At 40.1% G+C, this 22,739-nt stretch overlaps 1 protein-coding gene across 3 annotated transcripts in view; it reads right to left on the reverse strand.

The window, feature by feature from the left end:
* Positions 1-6,999: 6,999 nt before the first annotated feature.
* armc8 (armadillo repeat containing 8) overlaps positions 7,000-22,739 on the reverse strand; it is a 253,834-nt gene continuing 238,094 nt past the window's right edge. For 2 of the 3 annotated variants that reach the window (XM_076264244.1, XM_076264243.1), the window contains 3 exons: positions 17,093-17,165; positions 9,057-9,150; positions 7,000-7,595 (listed from right to left, as the gene is read on the reverse strand). In XM_076264244.1, coding sequence (XP_076120359.1) covers positions 7,562-7,595; positions 9,057-9,150; positions 17,093-17,165 — 201 coding nt within the window. In that variant the 3' untranslated portion in view covers positions 7,000-7,561. Of the gene's footprint in view, positions 7,596-9,056; positions 9,151-17,092; positions 17,166-22,739 lie in introns of those variants that run through there. The other variant, XR_012981938.1, reaches the window with a different exon arrangement.

Consider the following 22,739-nt stretch of genomic DNA (forward strand, 5'->3'; position numbering starts at 1 on the left):
CTTTACACAATAATAGTACATCGGGTGGCATAGCAGGCTATCTGTTCAAGTCATAGGTGACACCCAAAATGAATGACCTCCCCTGACAAGAGTTCGCGATAGTAAGAAATTGTCTACATTGATGCACGGAAGGAAAACAGCCTACGCTTCTTCTCCGATTTCGCACATAGAGCTCACAATATCATATCCAAAAAAGTTAAACCGATTGGCCAACCTCATCAGCTACATACATTCTACATACTTACAGCACACTGCCCCCACCTACCCACACACACACTACTGTAACGGTGGCCTCTGACACAAGAAAAGGAAATGATTATGTTGGGCGCCAGGCAGCATTAAAACTGCCGTGTCAGTATTAAGACCCCGTCACCCTTCCCGTTTTAAAGTTGACAATAAAAGAAACACAACACAGCATATCTATTATGTCATCGAGATACACCATACATATATTCGCTCTGAGTTCTCCAAGAACACGTTCCATTAATCGCTGGAATGTTGCTGGCGCATTTTTTAATCCAAAAGGCATTACAGTGAACTGAAACAGACCAGCTGAGGTGATAAACGCAGTCTTCATTTTGCTGTCATCATCCATTGATACCTGCCAGTATCCACTGTTCAGATCCAGAGTGGAGAAGATGGAGGCTCCAGCAAGGGACTCTAGGAGCTCTGAGATGTTGGGCAGAGGATAGGCGTCGGTTTCAGTCACGGCATTAAGTCGTCTGTAGTCCACGCAGAAACGGTTTCCCCCATCTTTCTTCGGAACGAGGACCACAGGAGACACCCATCCAGAGAAAGAAGGTTCTACAATACCACAGTCCAGCATTTCACTCAGTTGCTGTTCCACAATTGAGCGCTTCAGGGGGGACATCCGGTAAGCTTTTTGCTTAATGGGAACTTCGCTGGTGGTATATATGTAATGCTTTAGGATATTTGTGTTCCCTGGTTTCCCAGTGCAAAGTTCTGGGTGTCCATCTAGTAACTGCTGTAAGAGGGCCTTATCTTCCTCCTGTAGGCCAGAGTTTTTTACGGCAAGCTGCACATACTCCTCAGATGTCAACTTTGGCAGTGAGGGCAGTCTAGGAGGAGGCACAGAGGAAAGAAGACTGAGAACTTGTGTCTGTGATGGTGCTGGCAGCTTGTCATCAGGAGATGTTGTCAGTGGCAAAGCACCATTGAACACTCCAGCATCAACTGGTTGAAAAGGGTAGACGGCTGAATCACATTTAAAACTGTACTGTAAGTCGGCTGCATTCACCTGAAGACCACTTAAAAACAGGAAGTCTAAACCCAACACCATAATGTAGGCTAAGGCCTTTGAAGTTAGCACCGCCACAGGTAAAGTAAAGTCATGACCATGGAGGCTTAAGTGCAGCTCTACCACACCCAATGGTATTTCTGTCTCCCCATTAGCTAGGTACAGGGGTCCACTTAGCCATGGTTTTAACTCCTCATTGACCCTTTTAAGGTCGTGCCAGATGCTTTCCTGTATTAGAGTGAATGTTGCTCCAGTGTCAATGATGGCTTTCCCAAACCAAGAGCGAACAGAGATGGGAACTACTAGCTGCTTAGGGAAGCATGAGGTAGACACACCCGTATCTTGGCTTGTAGACTTGGGTACAATTTTCTTGTTTATTACAGTAGTCAAGGCAGTGTTGTTCCCACCCTGGTTAACAGGTTTTCGAGGTTGAGGAGACTGTTTGGAAGAAGAGGGCTGGTTTTCAGCATGTTGGTCCGCAGAGGAGGTCCGATAGTGAGGGCAAGAACCAGGAGCGTGATGACCTTTACATCTCCAACATGTGACTGGAGCCTTTTCAGGTGGTGTGTTTGACCCTTTGGACATTGAAGCAAGATGTCGGGCAGCTGAATGTACCTTTTCATATTCCATCTGTTGTTCAAAGTCTTTTTCCAGTTGATGGCCTAGTCTCACAAGATCATCTACTGTAGTGACTCGTCCTCGCAGCTGGCTGGTGAGATGAGGTTTAGCATTTTTCAAAATCATTTTGACTATATCACAATCTGACATGGTCGGTTTCCATCTTTTACAGAGGGCTCTGTATGAAAAGGCAAAATCTCGGATGGGCTCATTGTCACTCTGGCGTCTCATGCGGACACGATCAGCAAGTTCATCTTCATAATCTTCAGATAAAAAGGCAGATAAAAAAGATGTCTGAAACTCATCCCAAGAGGAAACAGTCATTCGAGCAATCTCCCACCAGTCACGGGCAGTACCATGAAGGACAGTCCTGAAGGTAGCCAGAATGTCAGCATCAGCTAATGGTTGGACAGCCAGAAAATCGTGACATTTGGACAGATAAAGGACAGGATCAGAGTCATCATGAGGTCTTCCAAATGTGGGAAATGAAAGTTTCAGATGGTCAGTCTTAATAGGAGGAGAAATCACAGGAGACCCAAAAGAAGTCCGGATTCCAGGCACTGTATGCGGATAGGTAATAGAGGTTTTCCTAGCAACAGCATCAATTCGATCATTGAGCTTCTTAATCTCGCTTTCATTGTCTTGTTTGTGAACTGACAATTTTGTGTCTACACGATTAACTGTGGTAGAGAGTTTCTCAAACAGTGCTACACACTGATCTAATTTACTGGAGAGCTGTTCTTGAGACACATATGAAGCTTCATGGCTGGCACGGATGTCCTGTTGAACTTCTAGCTGCAGCTGTTCTACCATAAACCTAAACTCAGTTAATTGATTAGCTTTGTCTGCTTCAGATTGTTCTGTCAATAAAGTTTTTATTGCCTTCAACAAGTTATCAGATTGTCCCTCCATTTTTTCATTATCTTTAATCACAATGGTTTTAAGTTCAGTCAGCTTTTGTTCAGTTTCATTCGCAATAGCTTCCATCTTTGATTCCAAATGTGAGCAGTTTCGGGTTATCTCTGCCAGCATTTCTGTGTACTGGGTACTTTGTCTCTCCACTGTTTCAGTTCATTTAAGATGAGCCAAATGTCCAAGTTCTCTTCCAGGTGTTGGTAATGCTTTTGGCAGTTCACGTTGCATGACTATTTCCGAAACAAAGGATGGTGTCAATGACATGTCAGAAGAAGAATGAGGTGGATATTCATCAGGAGCAGGTTCTGGTAAAGTTTCAGCCAACAGCCTTTGCCTAGGAACTATCGCTGGGTGGCTGGCTACAGGCCCACTAATTGAAGTGGTAGGATTCACAGAAGTATTGAGGGAGGGAAAAGTATGTCTATAGCCCTGTTGAAGGGTACTATGCAAGGTAGTAGTACGAACGGGAGTAGATATATTTGGTGGCCCTAACAGAAGGTCAACATTTGCATTGGCCGGGGAATTGTCAGACATTTTTAAGAGTGAGAGAGAGAAAAAAAAATATATAGAGAGACTCTTATATAGGAGATAAAGTGATAATCACTTTTTCAATTTGAGATACAATTTCACAGAGCAATAACCTTCAAAAATGAACCCTTTCAAATACCTTGCACCAGTCTCAATGAGACATTTTCACAATGAGATTTCAACACTTCAAAAAAAAACGTTTCATACAAAAAAAATACAACCATACTTTAAGTGAACCTAAATGAGAAGACAATCAGAAATATGGGGAAACAGCGCCCCCTAGCCCCACGTTGGGCGCCATTGTAACGGTGGCCTCTGACACAAGAAAAGGAAATGATTATGTTGGGCGCCAGGCAGCATTAAAACTGCCGTGTCAGTATTAAGACCCCGTCACCCTTCCCGTTTTAAAGTTGACAATAAAAGAAACACAACACAGCATATGGTTTTCAAGCAGGTGATGCAGTGTATTAAACAAAATGTCATTCAGTTCAGGACGTCGGCGACGTCGACAACAGTTCATTAGATCAACAAAACGCTACGTCTATGGCGACGCACACAAACAAAACAATAACCAAAAAACAAATGAAAACGAGCGGCCTAGGAGGAGGGGCTGGCAGCAAGTGTTCCTGTGTGTGTGTGTCTATATGAGCGTGTGTGTGTCCCGGGAGGAGAGCAGCAAGGAAGAGAATGAAAAACGATGTAGGCCTAGTTGAAACCGAAGTTTTTGGAGGAGGTTTAGGGAGGTATAGGCTCGATTAGCCAGGCAAAAAGTGTAGCCTAACACTTCGCACTAATCCAATAGCACAGTACCTTTATAATCCACACGTCCATTCCGAACATCCACGTTCACTTCCAGTAGTCCAATAGGTCCATAGATGTTAGTTTACTTCCAGTAGTCCAATAGGTCCATAGGTTTTAGTTAAAGCGTTTCCGAACTTCCACCGAGCTACCGCAACCTCCGACACAACGCATTGACTGAACATTCAACTCCCCGCCGGTTTGACAGCTCACATCCTATTTTGTTTAAAGCGAGACTCCAGCTCATGACCTCCACCACACCTGATTGGCTAGTCAATTAGAAGGTCACTAAGCCAGCGAACTACTTCAAGTGACAATAGTGAGGAAGTAATATGTAATAAAAGTGTTACATGTAGTGAAAGTAAATAAATAAATATATTTGGGTAGATTAAATATTTTATGTAAACATGACAGAAACGTGATTCTGTCACACTACACACACACACACACAGTCACTGCTCCACTCCCCTCCCGCCCACACACACATCATCACTGTCATCACTCACATACATCATACATACAGTACTCTGCTTGCAATAGTAAGTCCCTTCACCATACTTGCAGTACACTGCCCCCCCCCCCCCTCTCCCCTACATACACAGCACATTATTTCATCAGGAAGCTTCTCCAACACACATCCCCAACATACTTACAGCACACTGCCCCCCCCCCCCCCCCCCAATACACAGCACATTGTCTCATGAGGAAGCTTCTCCAACACACATATTGCACACTGTCCCCACATATACAGCACACTATCCCATCTCCCTTGTCATCCCCCCCAACACACACACCAAGACCCCTGGCAGATGGGTTAGCCCCTTGAGCCGTGGATCTGCCCAAGGTTTCTTCCTTGGTAAGGGAGTTTTTCCTTGCCCCTGTTGCTCTTGGGTGCTCCTTGTTGGTGCCCCCCCCCCAATCCCAATCCTCCCCTACCTTTCTTATGCAGCCCTTGCCACTTAATCTACTAAACCCCTCTTCAACTGCACTTTTTACCCCCCCCCCATAAATGCACAAATAGGCTGACACTAGACATAATTTCACTGCATTTCTTACTTCCAGTAACTATATGCATGTGACAATAAACTTCCTTGTATCCTTGTATCAGCTGTCTCGATTGTGTCACTATAATCCAACTTTTAGACCGTTAGTCCTCCAGACGTGTTCTTTTTTTTTTAAGCAAACGCCCCAGGCCAATGAGACAAGCATGTAGCTACAACATAAACAAAGCGAAACTCATGGCTGACGTATCTTCTTGAGCGGTTGAGACACAGAAAGTTCTCAAGAACACTATTAGGTCTTTAAACATTTACCATCACACATTAATTCATCGGACCTAATATTTGTAGTTGCCTAAGGAAAAGAAACGGGGATAGTCTAAAATCAAATTGACGGAAATCCGTCGTACGACGGAGAACTTTAATCCTTGAGAATACTGGGAACTCATTTCCTCCGAAACCCTGAATGTGAGCGCTTCCTGGAGCTACTGAGCTGTGCGTCACGGTGGGAGGGCCCAGGTGAGCAAGACAAAGTCGGAACAGTGAAGCTGGTGCATAGTGTTACACTTCTCCCAAAGCAAGAACACCTGGTGTGGGGTAGGCTACCCAGTGATGTCTGTGTGTCCCCTGGTAGCACCATCATTGTTGAGCCTACTTCTGCCCGCTCAACTCCAAAGCACATTCTTGTGGGAAAGCTTGTCACAGCTATGTGGGGAGATCGTTGGGTCCCGATGAAGGTTCTAAATCCAACACTGAATCCTGTCACTCTGCAACACAATGCTAAGATAGCCGATGTGTTCCCGTGTCTGGCAATGGAGGACTTGAACATTGCACAAGGACTGTGTAAAACCCAGGATGTTGCCCCTAACCCAGTGTTGTCCAGTAGCGTGCACATTGATCTGGTTCAGGCAATGAAGGATGCTGGTTTGACTGATATTGACTTAAAGGGCTGTGAAGTTTCCCTGCTGACAAAGCCAAGCTAGCCTGCTGACAAAGCCAAGCTACTGTAGCCACCCTGCTCTTGGAGTACAGTGACATCTTCTCAAAAGACTCACTTGACTGTGGGAAGGTCAAAGACTTTACTTGGGACTTCCGGTATGAGATGTGTGGAGTAGACGCGCAAGCAGCTCGCTCCGATGACTAAACTTTTCATTTACATTTTAAAACTCTCAGTTTGAACTATTTTGGTTTTCAAAAGTGTAGTGTAACTTTCCTGACCACATTTTAACCTTGTCAATGTCTAAAGCAAAGGGCAAGCAGGATAAAGACGGTTCTTCTTCGTCGTCTGCTAGCATCACATTAGCAGAACTTAGCTCTCTATTAGATGAGCACAGGAAAGCATTATCTACTGACTTTAAGTCATCTTTCGAGGCACTCCAAACACCTGCTTTTTTGTGGAGTGTTGGAGTAGTGTGTAGATTGATTAGAAAAAAAATGAATTGAATCCATTTTAAGATGAGTCTGAAAAATGACAAAATGTGGAAAACTTGAAAGGGTCTGAAAACTTTCCGGTTGCACTGTATACCTCAGGTGGCTTTAAACACCATGTTCTATTCTCTACACCTATCACTTATCATGTATACAGACCTTACTACCCTTTTACTAACCATAGGCAGATGGGTCAGGCCCTTGAGTCGTGGATCTGCTCGAGGTTTCTTCCTATATGTATCTCCACTTCTAGGGAGTTTTTCCTCGCCCTTCCTGACCCTCTTAATGCAGAGGAAACACAGAACACAAAACTCCAGGTAAAAGATTGCATGTGTATTCTGTAAGACATATTCACTATTTTTCACTATTTTATTTGAGCTATCAAAGCATTGCACTGCTTGAGGAAGGATGCAAAAGATGAGCATCAGTTCTGACAGCAAAGAAATGCGATGAAAGTAATCACCACTTTATTTTATTTTTTTATCAGAGTGTTAGTTCCAATACTCAAAATGTGAATAAGCATTTTTTCATACTCTCGAATAGCATTTACTTCATTTCTGAAAAAAGACACAGATATCTGATGGGGAAGGAGGTATTAAAAATCAAAAATATATATGTATATATATGTGTGTATATACATACACACACATACACACATTTGAGGTATTTATCCACAAGGGAAAAATCTGTTTCATATCTCCTCCTGATAAAGCATTTAAAATAACATTTATAGCAAGTATTTACTGCCACTCAAATAAATGATAATGTAACTTCTCTCAGAGACTGCTCAGATTCCATTATGGAGTCCAAAGCACCAAATGTTCTGTGACACAGTGCCTCTTACACACATTGAGTACAATCTTCACATCCAAAAAGTACATTAAAATATATGAACATCAAATAAAGCTTGGGTCACACATAACATGGGCCCACAACCTTTTCTGAGTGCCTTGGCTCAAAATCAAAGGTGTCTTGTGCAACAGAAGACAGAAAAAGGTGAACTTCCAAGCCATTGAGGTCACGCCAAGTACTGCTGCATTGCTGTCTTTGCACTGAGGGAGAGATAGACAGAGAAAGAAAGAAAGAAAGAAAGAGAGATATGATGGTAAGAAATGGGTGCTTAAAGATTAAAGAATATCATACAAATTGCATATAAAAGACATGGTTCAGGCCTTAAAACAAAGACAATTTCTGAGCATGAATTATGAGGCATTTCTGAAGATGTCATAGGCCTTATGGACACTTATTAGCATAGCCTAGTAGAGTAAGCATGATAAGATATGCATATTTGTTGGAACAAATCAGATAACAAATAAACTAGCTTGAGACGGACACTTTCTTTTCAGGCTAACATTACAAATGCAAGCCTAGTCTACCCTCTTTTATTTGATAAAGTTGATTTGAAATGTTTTAACCTGCAGCCTAGGCTACTTGCAGATTGTCCTAGTTAGTTTGTTTAACTAACCATGTTGCTAAACTGTGCCTTGTAGGAAGGAATACTCCAGATGAGGCTATTTTGAAAGTTTCTTAAACAATACATCATGCCAATCATCACTGCTTTCATTCACCTTAGCCGTTACTATACTGACACCTTTTGCCAAAGGTTCAAACTTAATGTATTCTTCATTACAGAGACTCTTTGCAGCCTATACAGTTGAATACAATAGCCCTCATCTATTATTTTTACAGTATCCCACGTCTATTATATTTTAACATGCAAAATCAGCAACATAAGGTTAGCAGTCTAATATTGATAACGTTTACAACATTAGAACTGAATATGCTGCTACATTGCTACGCTAATTTACTCTTTTTGAATATTTAATTCTGAAAGTTTCAACTATCCCACCTGTGACATCACCCTAGACATCTTTCCTGGTCAGCTCACATCACTATTCCAGCTGATATTTCAGACGCACCTGTGCTTGCACATACTTTCACTTTAATGGTGTGAATGACTAAGGGATGAAAACCGTGAACATACGTTTCAAAATAAAAGCGATAGTTTGTTTATTTTCTGAAGAGACACATATTTTCCCCTTGGGATCTACAGTATCATGGTCCCTCAGAAATTAATTGACGTTACTGTTTCCATTAAGGAAAAAATAAGACCTTGTGAATGAAATTCAAGAATTTGTAAACAAAATTCGGTAACACTTTACTTGACACTTTACTTGACTTTACTCGACATAAGAGTGACATGACACTGTCATGACACATGAACCCTAACCCTATAACCTAATCCTAACCTTTAACCCTAACCCCAAACCTAGCCCTATCTTGTTATGACAAAAAATGTATGATACTTAATAACAGAAGCGTTATGTCATAAACGTTTATGACTTGTTTATGACACGTTCGTGACAGTGTCATGTCACTCTTATGTCGACACTATCAAGTAAAGTGTAACCCAAAATTCAATACTTTTAAGGCCTTAAATTTGACAATATTACATTTAAGACTTTTTCAATACTTTTAATACCCCACGGGTACCGTGTGTGCTATTAACATACCGGTCGCAAAGGTTGGGGTCTAAAGCCTGGGTAAGTTTGTGCAGCACATCCACGAATCCCATCTCTCTCAGCTTGTCCTGTCGTGCTTGTGAACCTGAGAAGACAGGCACCAGTTATTTCATTAAAAAGAAATGAAACATGCAGACCATAGGGCACGATCAGACTGGGAAGCTTATTGCTTCTTAAACGCAACACAAGGTGTTTTAATAAAAACACGAACACTTTGAAACACAAAATGCCCAGTGTGCTTAAGCTAATACAAAACAGAAAAAAAGACCTCTCACTGCATTGACAACATCTGTCTGATTGCACCCTTATAAAAGCTTTGTGCTTTGTGTTTTGCCCCTTAGTCTGTACCCGAGTAGGGGTGCCAAGACTTAATTTGTCTTTCACCTGCTGCAGGGTTCCACATGCGAACTTGGGTCTGCCACAACCCTCTAAAGCTGCTCTCAGCTGCTGTGGCTTTCTTTAGCTGTTTGGGTTCCAATCCCAACTTCTGTAGGAAGCACTGCACTGATGTTGCCGGGAAGCCACAGCATTCGACTTTGATGGAGAATAAAGCAGCGTGCCATCCTTTGGCGTGAGCCTCGTCCATCAAATCCTGGTACTTGGCTTTCTTCAGCTGATGCGAGATGTCCATTTTGTCATCCCAGGGCACTGTAAGCTCTACTACCAGAATGGTCTTTTTACTCCTGCATAGGAGGACCATGTCTAATGATCAGAGTGGGGTTAGTGCCACATCTTTTGAAAAGACAAGTTTCTTCTTCAGGTCAACTACAGTCCAAAGTTTGATGTAACATAGAAAGCGGGCACTTGGTGGCTGTTCCTCCCATAGGGGCCTTCTTGGTATATACCCCAGAGCTCCTTCCGGGACAATGGTCACTCCAGTGTTTGGTACCATTAAGCCGGCTTCAGACCGTCGAGCCAGGCCAGGCTAGGGTAATTTAGGGGCCACCTCGTGATAGTAGCCCAGGTCTACAAGCCTCATAACCCTGAGACCTTTGTGTTCAGACTGTCAGGCCATAACCTTTCCGCATTACACCTTGGCACGCCCTCGCTTGTGAAAACGTCACCAATACCACCCATTTTCAAACAGGATAAGCATAAAGTCGCGTATCTCTTTCCTATAGCTTACTGTATGCTATCGAAGTCAGTCACCTATTTTTGCCCTTTTACGTATGTCACTTAATATTCATTTCTATAGGCCTACAAACCAAGATGGCGGATTCCTAAAGAAACGCAAGCACACACAACATAAGTGTATCTAAATGTATCTATGTACCATAAATGACATTTTACCGTGACTCGAAGAGTGTTATAAGGCTGTGTGTTCAAATCCGCTTAGAGCTCCAGTGGAATTTTGATTTCCCGACGATGGGCCGCGTAAGAGGGCACCCACCAGCCCAGCACCAAACAGTGCACAGTAAAGAAAATTGAATTTTGAAGGCAGTAGATAATTTAACTGATAAGCGTTACACGGACCGCAGATGCTCCTGCTAAGAACTACACTACACATTTGACTTTGTTCAAATCTACACATCTATGGCTACTGGAAAATGACAGGTTCATTTATCAAATGCTATTTTGAAGTATTAAAAACATCTTTATTTTAGAATTTCCGAAATTGGAGCTTTTACGATAGTTCTTTAAAGTATGCCACACTATCGATAGCATAAAACACACTGGCAGGAATAATTTAGTGGGACACTTGTCTATGTTAGTACCTCATAAGTTCACTTTTTACTGTGCTACATGGCAGACCTCTTCTGCGGTCTCTCGGACCCTTTGCACTGTGAGATCTCTCTTGCCTTTGGCATTTGCTGTGCGCCATCTCTTGGCATTGTAGTTTCCAAGTCCTATCCATCCTTGACAGACCACATCTATGGTCTCCTGATATTTCCAGTAAGCTTCAGCTTCCTTCACTGCCTCCTGGGACACATTGTGATTATTGTGTTATTTGCTGTGGTTATGGTTCTTGGCAAGTACTTTTGTCCAAAGCTACGCACAATAATAACCATAAACCGTGGTCAATCTTATATAATAGGGAAATTCCATGGAAAATCACATTTTTTGTAACATCGATAACGCCAATAAAATGTGATGGTATGGTATGATGTGAATGATTACATGAAATTTGAGCATTTGCTATTTTTGGCTGAAGAATGTAAATGAGAAAAAATGCACAAAAAATGAATTATCATTCACATCATACAAATGCCAAGGTATTTCACTGGCGTTATGGATGTGACAAAAAGTACATTTTCCGTGGAATTGCCCAATACTAGTTGGTATGTCATCCTTTTTAATGGATGGCTAGAGAAGAATGCCATAGTACAGCATTTGTCTTAATTTCGGGCACACATTACTTGGATAAAATTGCAACTCAAGCAGCAGGAGACAAACAATATAATTTGTGATGCACCACCGCTTAGTTGCTATCAAATTTTATTTTATAGACATTTAAAATCATCTCAAACTGGTCAATGGTTCCGGTGCCCACTTTTAAATATTGTGTGGGTCTGTTTTTCCTCAAATCAGTTTTTTTCTGCAGAATTTTGTGGTGGCCATCAAATTTCGTGCTGCAATTTTGCATTGCCTATACAAGTCATCTTTATGTTTGTATTTTATCTGATGTCACCCATGTGGCCACATAATCTATGAAACACAATCTTCACACCACAAACTACATACCATCTTAATACTGTCACAGAAACCTGGCTACTTATAATGTCATTAAAGGCATGTGTGCACAGCTACTTTCTGTGCAGTTAAATTCTACTAGTTCAATATCGAATGAATTAGCTCGCTAAATTTAACTTAGCTGTTGTCATAATGTAAAGGTTAAAAATATTACCTCTGCATGTATAAATTGTTATTAAGTGTTTTAGTGTGAGAGTTGAAGGAGTTAAGGGATACATAGCACCCCCTTCTCAACACTCTGTGTAATTTGAACATTCAGCCCACGAGACGAGACAATACACGATATTGTTCGCGACGTTGTTCCTAAGACGAGACAATATTTTAACGCTAATATTTTAACGCTAATATTTAATGATGAAATATATGACTGGAAAAATAGCTGAAAGTCACAAAATGCAAAACAATCCAGGTGCATTTTGAAATGTTTTAACTAGTGATGCACCGATACTGATATTTCTACCACAAAAATAAGTGCGGTGTCATTAAGTGGTATTATTGTTTCCTGTAGGTACCCAAAATGCTGCTACACAGACTAGATACTATTCCACAATACATATTTAAATAAATATCGTGAGATCTCACCCCTACTGAACATAAAAGCAGTTTTGTAGGCACTGTAGTAGGCACTGTACTTTAGTAACAACTCCGACTGAGGGCAGTGGATTATGGAATAAACTGGCAATATACAGCATTCAGTAAGACCAAAGCAATGATAGAGGTCAATGAAAGCAATGATGTTGAAAAAAAAAAACACTATCAAGAACAAGGCACCAATTGCCTACACCCTAAAGTATGAAATATTTCAAAATCAAAATTCTAATACAACATAGGACTACTTTTCAAGTGTATATTGCTAGATTATGAGTAATCTATCAATGCAGCGATGATCATTAATTAGATAATAAACTAGATGTACCACATAGCGTTACAAAATATATCCACTGATCAGTCCTGTACATCCGTTCTGCAAACATTTTTTTGTCAATTTGTCTCCATCTCCTACTCCATCGCCCACTCTTGAACTTTTGTGTATTGTTGTATGTGCATGCGTGGGTGTGTGTGCACGTGTGTGCCTGTGTGCATGCGTGCGTGTGTGTGACTGTGCGTGCCTGTGTGTGTGTTTGTGTGTGTGTGTGTGCGAATGTCTGCATGTGGGTGCCTGTGTGTGTGCATGCGTGTGTGTGTATGTCAATTTGCCTCCATCTCTTTATAAAGCCTGACCGATATGGGATTTTGAGTTTTTCAAAAACTGATAACCGATATATCGGCCGTCATTTTTAACAAACACAATGTAAAATCAAGATGGGGCATTATGTATTTAGATAGGCCTAACTAAGTTCCCTAATAAAAGGCTCTTCATATACAGTAATTACTTTTGTTGTATAGAATAGAAAGAATAGTAAGAATAAAAGAGGTCTTTGTTCTGTGATAACTACATTGCCATAAACTACATTGTGAGCAGTTTATGCCTAATGACTCCCCCTTTATGCAAGCAAAACATTTTACAAATATGATCAGTTACTTTAATTTAAAGGTGCCATGTGTAATGTCTGCCAAAAAATCAATTCATACTCCACATTCCATAAAAGATGGGGGCAGTATACCTCCAGAAAGTGAGTTGGTCTACCCTAGAGTAACAACCGAGAAACGCGTATTGCAGTTTGGCTGGGGGTTATGTTGCCCGCATACCGCCTCCCATGGCCGAAACTGGTATTATGACACCTGCACCATGCTCTCATTAAATTATTAGTTTATTTTGTAATATCCTATGAGAATATGTTTTATTATATTTATTTCTAAATTTAAATTATATGGGTTTTTCATTGTACTGAGCAAGACCATATGCTGTAAACATCTTGTTTTCTGTCTATTCTTTGACCATTTGAGTAAAAATGGTTTAAACAACCATTATTACAGTAGAGTATTAAATCATTATCCATATTCATTTTTTTGTACATTATTAGTATTTTAGACAAAATACTGGTTGCACCAATTGACATAAATCGGTTACACCAATTGACCATAAAACGTTTATAGCAATAGGACAAGAAATTGACACAGAAAATAGGCATCAAGGTAAACTGAATTGGATATTTTGATATGTATTCATGTCATTCATCATATTCCATATCAAATATCATTTCATAACATCAATGAAGAAACTTGTGTTCTATTTGATTTCAATTCAGTTCTCATACAATTTCAGTCTATACCATTATTTTCAAAGAGAGTGAGATAAAGGGCCATATTTTCGCGATGCAAAACCTGGCGCAAAGCGTATTATTATTCTGACGCAAAGTTTTTTCATATCTTACACTTCACTTTTATTAAATAATGCGCCCAGGGGTGTGGCAACTACCGACATAAGGTGTGGTCTGGCACATGATCTAAAAATCGCTATCTTATACCGTCTAAAAAGCATTAGGCCACTGACCAAGAAAAGCCTGGTCTATAGCGAAAGGCGCATATGAAACACAGCTGAAGACGCACTGTCACGAGATGTAAGCACCAATTTCTCTGCAGAATAAATGTCCCTAGGTTATTTATTCAGTCATTCGAACATTATAGGGGGAAGTTTTGCTTTTTTCAGGCTATGTTTTTGCTGGTAACCCATTGTCAGTCAATTTTGAAAGTAATTAACTGTGTATAACTGTTTTGTCGTTGACTATGACACCACAGTGAAGTTAGTTTCACTTTGCCTATATGTTCAATTAATAGACAAGTGCAGATGTGTGTAGCCTATACTCTACTCGGTTTTAGTAAAGAATGGCTTAGTGGAATACCTGTTCCATACGGTCTTGCGTACAAGCAGATTCCTTCAAATACACCGCTGACTATCAAAATACTGATGCGCTGTTTGAAGTTGCCCTGCTTGCTGTTAAAGGGAATGACAGATGTCCTCCTCATTGGTTTAAAGGACGTTAAGCCCAAAACACACCCATGACTGATTAAGAAACATAAGAGCCACCTTTTTGCGCCAGGCACCTGACGTTTGATAACAAAACCACCCCGAATGTGGACTGGACAAACCCCTAAATGTATTTACGCTATTTGCTAGTGACCATGCATTTTATATTGCTAAATTAGGGTCCAAAGTGTGTGTGAGAGAGAATAAGAGTGAGTGAAAGAGTGGGTATGATAATTTCTTAACAACCAACCAACAGCAGGATCTGCGTTCACATGCACTCTGTGGTGAGACAAGTTTTTCTTGCTTGTAAGTGGCATCCATTGGGGGACAAGAGGTACATTTTATATATAATAAATGTATTTATTTATAATTTGAACATACTGTTTACATACATCATAATAAAATATTTAAAAATTATTATGGAAGTTTAAATTTAAAATGAAAAGCTTTGACATTTCAAAAACCGCTTAAATTGCAATCTAATTAAACCCTTTTAAAGCTATTGTTCATGCTAAACAGTTGAAACTATTTAAATTATAAAAATAATATAATTGGCACCTAAAATGACATACTCTTGGCCCTGAATCTGATCAAACTGGTCTCAAACAGAAACGGTTACACCATTTGACATTTCTATTTAAAAGCAAAATTTGCAGGCATTATTATGGACAACTATGTACACACCTCACCTCAAACACAGTTTCTACATTAAATTGAATATTTTATGATTATTATGATTTATAAACATTTTTAAAAGGTCATACCATTTGACATGTAACCTAAGCTTGCCTGGCCATGGCGTAAAAACACTATTATGTTACTTTAAGAGAGTTGCTAACCTTGACTCATAGCAGTTGGGGTCTTGAAGGGTCCTTCTCTATGACATAATTTCCTGTCACATGATTCTCTGACATAATACATACAAAATTGCTCCTTAAATGGTGGTTACACCACTTGACATTTTAAGTGGTTGATGTGACAGACACGATTCCCCATATTAATTCAAACATTCAGAACAATGGGGTTTCATCACCTTTTTTTTTTTACTAAAGTTTTTGTGCAAGATCATGCCAGATTATTTTAGAAGGGATTTTGGAGAGAATTTCAAATTTTTTTCAGCAAGTGTAATTATTTGGTTCATGTTTTTGTGGTTACACCATGTTGACAAATTTACCCAAATTCAGTTAATACCCTTTCAAAATTAAATAAATCCAAAACTTAAGATTAGGGTTTGATGAAAATGATATTTGAAAATAATTTGTCAAATTATTTTCAAATTTTAACAATTTTAAATGTATGTAACCCATATTTACACAAAAAAATGAGCGTCACGTCATTGACCCACATGCACAGCTGAAGACGCACTGTCACGAGATATAAGCAACTCCTCTGCAGGATAAATGTTGTTTTATTCAGTCATTTGAGCAATATTAGTGTAAGTGTTGCTTTTCCAGCCTTTTTCCAGCCAGCATGTTTTCGATGGTAACCCATTGTCAGTCAATAGTGAAAGTAACTTACTGCATAGAACTGTCTTGTCGTTGACTGACACACCTTGGTGAAGTTAGTTTCACTTTGCCAATGAGTTCAAATAACAGACGAGTGCAAATGCGTGAAGGCTATGCTAGGTTTTAGTAAAGCATGGTTTAGTGGAATGACTATTCCATACGGTCTTGCAAGCAGCCTCCTTCAAATGCGCCGTTGACTGTCAAAATACTGATACATTCTCTGCCGTTAAAGGGAATGACAGATGTCATTCTCATTGGTTTAAATGATGTTACGCCCCCAAACACACCCATAACTGATTAAGAAACCTAGGAACACCTTGTCGCGCCATGCGTTCGACGTTTGATAACGAAAACACTCCCAATGTGGACTGGACATCCTACTAAATTTGAATAAGCTTTTGACAAGTGACGATGCACTTTAGACTGTCATGATAGGGTCCATTAACTCTAAATAAATAAGTTTGGTGTTCAGGTATGAACACTGCCCCCCTCTGAAATTGAAATGGAAAAGAGCTGCTTTACTACAGGAATTTGGTGATCTCTTTCCACAGACTGCTGTCAGTGCATTCCCTCTATAAGGTATCAGAGTTATGTTCATACTTTGTTGCAAAAGACGCATATTTAGTTTGTTTATTATTGCGCTTCTTAACTGTAGGGGGACCCTGAGAGCAAATATTCTTTAGTGTTGCTATAAATTAGACTTGGGATGAGACAAGAGGTGGGCTCTTACTCAGGAGTTCAAATTAAGAAATGAAAAATGAGAAAATGGCAGTACTGATTAAGCTCACTTGTGTCTAGGAGAAATAGACAAATGAGAGATCTCATTTCGAATTTCCTTACCTATATGTAAGATTATACACCAACACCAAAACACACCTTTTCACTCAACTTTACCAAGGATCTCGATGTACATTTGTACTTACCATCCTCCTCATTCCAGATGAGGTTTGAGATACAGAATGTGGCAGCCAGCTGCAACTTTACATTTGAGTGTCCCTGAAATAAAATGAATCAGAAAGTTGTCAGGAAGCGAATATCTCGAACTGAGAGTGAGAGGTTCAATTAAACATAAAACAAGAAACCCTACATTTGAAACGTGCCATGTGTTGACGACCAGATGTAAATACGTTTCTCCAACTCCTTTTACTCTTTATTTCACTCCCCCAATATGGACAAATGTGTGAAGCGAAGCATACAAACAAAACACTTAAATGTAGATACATTCTAGTGTGATTAACAAGGTACACTTAAATAATAATAATGAAAAAAAGCTAGCTAATATAAATGTAGAACTACAGTATATAGCAAGCAAGCTATATGGTGACCATTTTCCCCCCGATATGTTGATATCAGGCATCAGACCCCTTAAGCCATTTCCATAAACTATGTCCTTTTCTCACATGTAAAAATGATTTGTTATGTCCACAGGGACCCTCTCCACCACAGCATAGAATGTAATGACATTTTTATCCTTGTTAGTGACTTAAAGTAGCGATTTACTTTTACATAGGGAGCTTGCCCTCAAGGCCCTGCTATATTATTTCCTTGTAAATGCATACTATTAAAGGGACACCAGGCAATGTTTTCGTGTTAAATAATCATCTTCGTAAGTCCGTATATGGTTAAATGACTCATTACAGGGCGAATGAAGGCTCTCTTGCCCGCCCCTACTGCCTGTAGGAAGAATATCCCACTTGCAAGTTCGGTGTATCCCTTTAAAAACTTATTATTATTCAAAAGTAGACACTAAGTTGTTCTTTGACAGCATATTTTGATGCTGAAACGTTCTTAAAAGTACACTATGCAAGATTTAATAGCCAGTTTGAAGCCAATTTGATGGTAAACAAATTAGTAATAGGGCAGGGGTGGGCAAACGTTTTGGCTCAAGGGCCACATTGGGTTTTGAAAATTGGCAGGCGGGCCGCACAACAACCCCCCCCCCCCCCAAACGACACAGCCTATCATTTAGTATCAAAAGAATTTGTTATTAATTGCTCAAAAATTACTGCTAATTCCATGCTGTTTAAACACATGTATAAATTGTGCACTGTCGCTTTAAGAAAAATTCACATTTATTTCTCAATGATCTTCTGCCTGCTCCGCTATGGCTAACGCTGTACCTATGGCTGTGCCCTCTCACAGTTTTTAAATGGTCAGTAGTGGGAACTACTGTTGCCTTCATGATTTCCTTTTAAACGTTTCGTATAAGAAGGAGATATCAATTATCAACAATAACAAGCCAGCTGGAACCTGCCACTCTCTCCCTCTCGTGAGCGCAGACGCGTTCCCAATTAAATGGATCGCATAACTTTCACTTTAGATCTGCTGCAAAGGAGATAACTAAGAGTAGGCCTATCATCTCTATTTAACATGATGTTTTGACATTGACATTGTAAACGTTCTCTAAGGAGAGTGAAAAGCAGTTTGCAGTAAAGCTAACCAACGTCGTCTCTATCGCAGAAATTTGTTTTGAAAAATAACCCCTTAAATAATGACTTCTAGTGAATTCTGTGTAAACTAATGGACACATTGAGACTTTAAAAATGTGAGACTCAAGGTATATCTGACTGGCACTTTGGGTCTTTCAAGAGGGGTCTATAGGCATAGCCTATCTGATCAGCAGGCACTTAGTTAATTAAGCGTTTTTTATGAGTTATGGTTTGTATATTATAGGCTAGTATACTATGCTGCTACCTTGTCTCAATACATTTTTACTTTGAAATCTGGCAAAAGTAGCCTTATGGTCAGGTTTAGCACAGCCCCACCCATTGTGAACCCACTTATTATAATGTTCAGTGGAACACATGAAGCTAACTTTAATTCAGGGCTTAAAATACATTTTACAAACTGAAATCGCATTTTCCTTATAGGCCTACAGGCGTCAATGAGAGAACCCTTACACTTACATGATTTTGGTTTCGATTTTCTAATTGGAGTAGCCTAAGTCTTTGTGACAACACGTCATGATACATTTGATAATGTTTGATCGTTGTTTTGGTATGAAGCATCTTTTACGTAATGAATGTGCACTCTAGAAAGTGAAAGTAGCCTAACCTAGGCCTATATGAGCTCTGTGTCCTGTCTGTGCACGTCCGCAATTGATTTCATTCCTCAAATGGAGAACACATCAATCCCATTGTATTTTTTGCCCTAAAATGCATGAAACATGCAAGTTCAAAATCCCGCCGGTAGCCATGTTACATCTGCGTTTCATATTTGCCTAGGCTACAATAACCTACAATAAATGAATTGAACGAACTCAACTGACAACAGGTAAATCTACTGATTCGGTCATTGAGACTCTATGAATACAGTACAACAAACTTTCTGTCTTTCTGAAGTTTATTTTTGTATTCCTGGGTACAGTAGCCTAATTGCCTAATGTCTTGACAATAGTTTTTCTTACCGGTGTTACATGGCAACTGGCTCCCATGTTAACTGGCTGCGTTGATGACGTTTCATGATTGATGACGAGTCTTTGACAGATGTGGCCGCTTGCAGATTTGTCACTTTCTGATATACCAGAGACGCACACAAATATGCATGACATGTTTAAAAGTCAAAATTGTATGTAGTACTACATGCACTGGACCATGAATATGCCACCCAAAAAACAAACACCTAAATAGCATAAATTAACTCCACGTGGGTATCGAACCACGAATAAATTGCTTGACCTGCTTACTTGGTAATCCGACGTCTATCCACTTGCGCCACAAACCAGCTGACAGCTCTCTCAGAAATTGACTTTAGTTGTATGATTAAAAGAAGTCAGCTAACGTTATTATAATTGTAACAAGTTAACATAGCTGTTCATGTTATCTGGCTACCATTTTATCATGCTACCGTTGCCCAAGCCATTTAGTAGGCCTTCAAAGTATCGTGGTTAAGTTTTACAAACGTTCCACTGAGGTTAGGCTGTGGCCACCCCTACCTGAAGTGTCTGTAGAGCCACATGAACGTCAGCAAATAAATCAAATAAAAATGCGTTGCCGAATTGTGTATCCTTTTGTCCAGCTTATTCTTTTAAGAATTCAGTTCATGAAACACAGGCATTGAAACGCACACTGCAATGGGCAGAAGTCTATAACGTGTCCATATTTTACACAAAATTTGCGCACAGGGAGAGTCAAAACTCTTAGGCTTATAGGCTATTAATGTTAATGTTACTGACATGTAAACATGGGTTTGATGTTTTTTTGATACTTTATTTCCTAAAACGCAAGTTAGTGCTTCTCCTGTGGCGCAACGGGTTAATGCTTCCACATTGCTTTTTCACGCAGTCGACATGGGTTCAATCCTCCCGCTCACACATTTTTTTTTATTATTTATTCATTTTAATATTTTAGGAAGCAGGTTCAATACCCACGTGGAGTCATTAGGCTGTTTAGGTATGTATTTTTTTAGTGGCATATTCATGGTCCAGTACATGTAGCGTACTACAGCCAATTTTGACATTTAAAAATGTCATGCATATTTGTATTTGATCGTCTCCAGTTTCCATCAGAAAGTGACAAATCTGCAAGCGGCCACATCTGTCAAAGAAACGTCATCACTCGTAAAACGTCACCAACGCAGCCAGTTAACATCGGTGCCAGTTGCCATGTAACACCGGCTTGCTGTTTAAACTGACTGCGCCGCTCTGAACTTTCCTGCCAGGTTTATGGCGTAAACCGCTACATCTCGGCTCTGGCATTGCCTAAACTCATCGTGTGGGAAATCAGATTATCTGTCAATATTGGGCTTTGAAAATAAGGGATATTTGCTCAGTAATAGTAGCCTACATTTTGTAACATTTATAGAGAAACCGAGGAGAAGTTAAATTAGAAATTAGAATAGTTGGAAATTGAAAACACATACAAAAAAAGATTCGGGGCTTGAGCCCCCAAAGCCACCCCCTCGCTACGCCAATGGTCATTACTGGTGAACTAATAAGACCAAACTGCCGTAACTAGTTTACTAGTGAAAGCCAAAAAGCTCAATGTCTTTTGCCTTTATTAGTTACTACTGTAGTAAGAGTGTATTTTCACCTTACTTGTGAACTAGACAGTGACAGTTTTTGCTTTCCCATTTAGCACACTTGAATCTGATGTTTATTGCGATAAGCAGAAGCCAACTACTGTGTGCATTGTATGTTCTGTGTGGTGACTGATGTAGGGTGTAGCTAGACTTCTATGCGAGGATGGTGGGATGCCTGTGTTGAATTGTGTATGATTTTCTGTATTGTGGTCACCCTACAGTGGGTACTAGTTAAAAATGGACACTTCATTCACGAAAAACGTGATTCACGCAGCTGCGTGAAATGTAAGTACAACTGCAGCTGCTTGGGGGCAGCATAAGTCCACTGTGGCGTTCCGCGGTCGAACCGGATGGAGCGTTCGACAGCAAGGGCTGTGATTGGCCGAGTTTTCAGTGTGTTGTTTGTCGGTGTTTTTAGCAGCCCATGCAACATGCTAGTCCACTGTAGCCTATAAGCTTTGTACATAATGTCAAACATAGTTTTGGATTCAGTGACAGGATTTCTTGATTGTACAGTGCCTGTCTCTCAGTAATGTTTTAAAATGAGAGCTTCGTCAGCTGGCAGTAGGCTACTTTGTCGGCAGTCATGAGAAGTTCGCTTGCTAACAGAACATAAATATGCTGCCCAGAAACCTTGTGAATAGTTCTGAATTTTTTTTACTACACTAACGAGGTTGAAATATAGCCTTTGCCTACAGCATCTACTTAACAGTAATGTTAACAAAATGACAGCATTCATATGACAATGGAAAACTAATTTGATCACTCAAGGCTGTGCCACAGCAACCAGTGTACACGGTCGAGTGGGTTAATGCATGTCTTTCCAGAACAGATTTGTTCTTTCAGGCAGTCCTGAGTTTGAATACAGGCAGGAGTAATGATGCGATGTTTTTCTTTAGAAATCTTTTTATTGAATCGAAGTTGTAGCCTACTACAGACAGTCGATGAGGTGTTCTGAAGTAGGCTTAGGCTGGGTGTAGGCTACTTTGAAACTTCTGCGGGGTAACGGGAGCATTTGTATTTAAAACATAACTTGCATCTTTCCATTCCAACCATTATTAGGCCTAGGCCTATTTTTATTAAAAAAAAATTGCAAGATGTTGCTCTTGGCAAGACTTGTTTATAAGACGTTTGGTGATTAATTGATAGCTGTTTTTGGGACACGTTAAACTTTCTTTATCATGAGCGCATACGTTGCCGTTTTGGGACATTAAGCTAGCCTACGTTAAGCTTTTTCACATTAAGGATTTTATCAATTTATTTATATATGTAGGCTACTTGCGCAAACCCTGGATACTTTTATTGCCACACAACAATATTGGTGTTATTTGTTGTTACATTAGCTTCAGAAAGCACCGCTTCAGAAAGCTGCACTGCTTGTGAAAGAAGGGGGTGGGGGAGGGGGGGGCTTAACGTGAAAAAGCTTAACGTAGCTTAATGTCCCAAAACGGCAACAAGTCGTTTTACTCCCCGCAGGTCTTCATAGCCTGAATGGTAGGCTAGAGGAAGTGGGGGGAGGGTAAGATGGGATGACCAGAGCCATCTTCGCTG

This window comes from Alosa pseudoharengus, unplaced genomic scaffold, assembly GCF_046254945.1.
Source record: "Alosa pseudoharengus isolate Yale_2024_CS ecotype anadromous, Long Island Sound unplaced genomic scaffold, YU_APseudo_1.1 YU_APseudo_1.1_scf_3, whole genome shotgun sequence".
Classification (NCBI taxonomy): Eukaryota; Metazoa; Chordata; class Actinopteri; order Clupeiformes; family Clupeidae; genus Alosa; species Alosa pseudoharengus.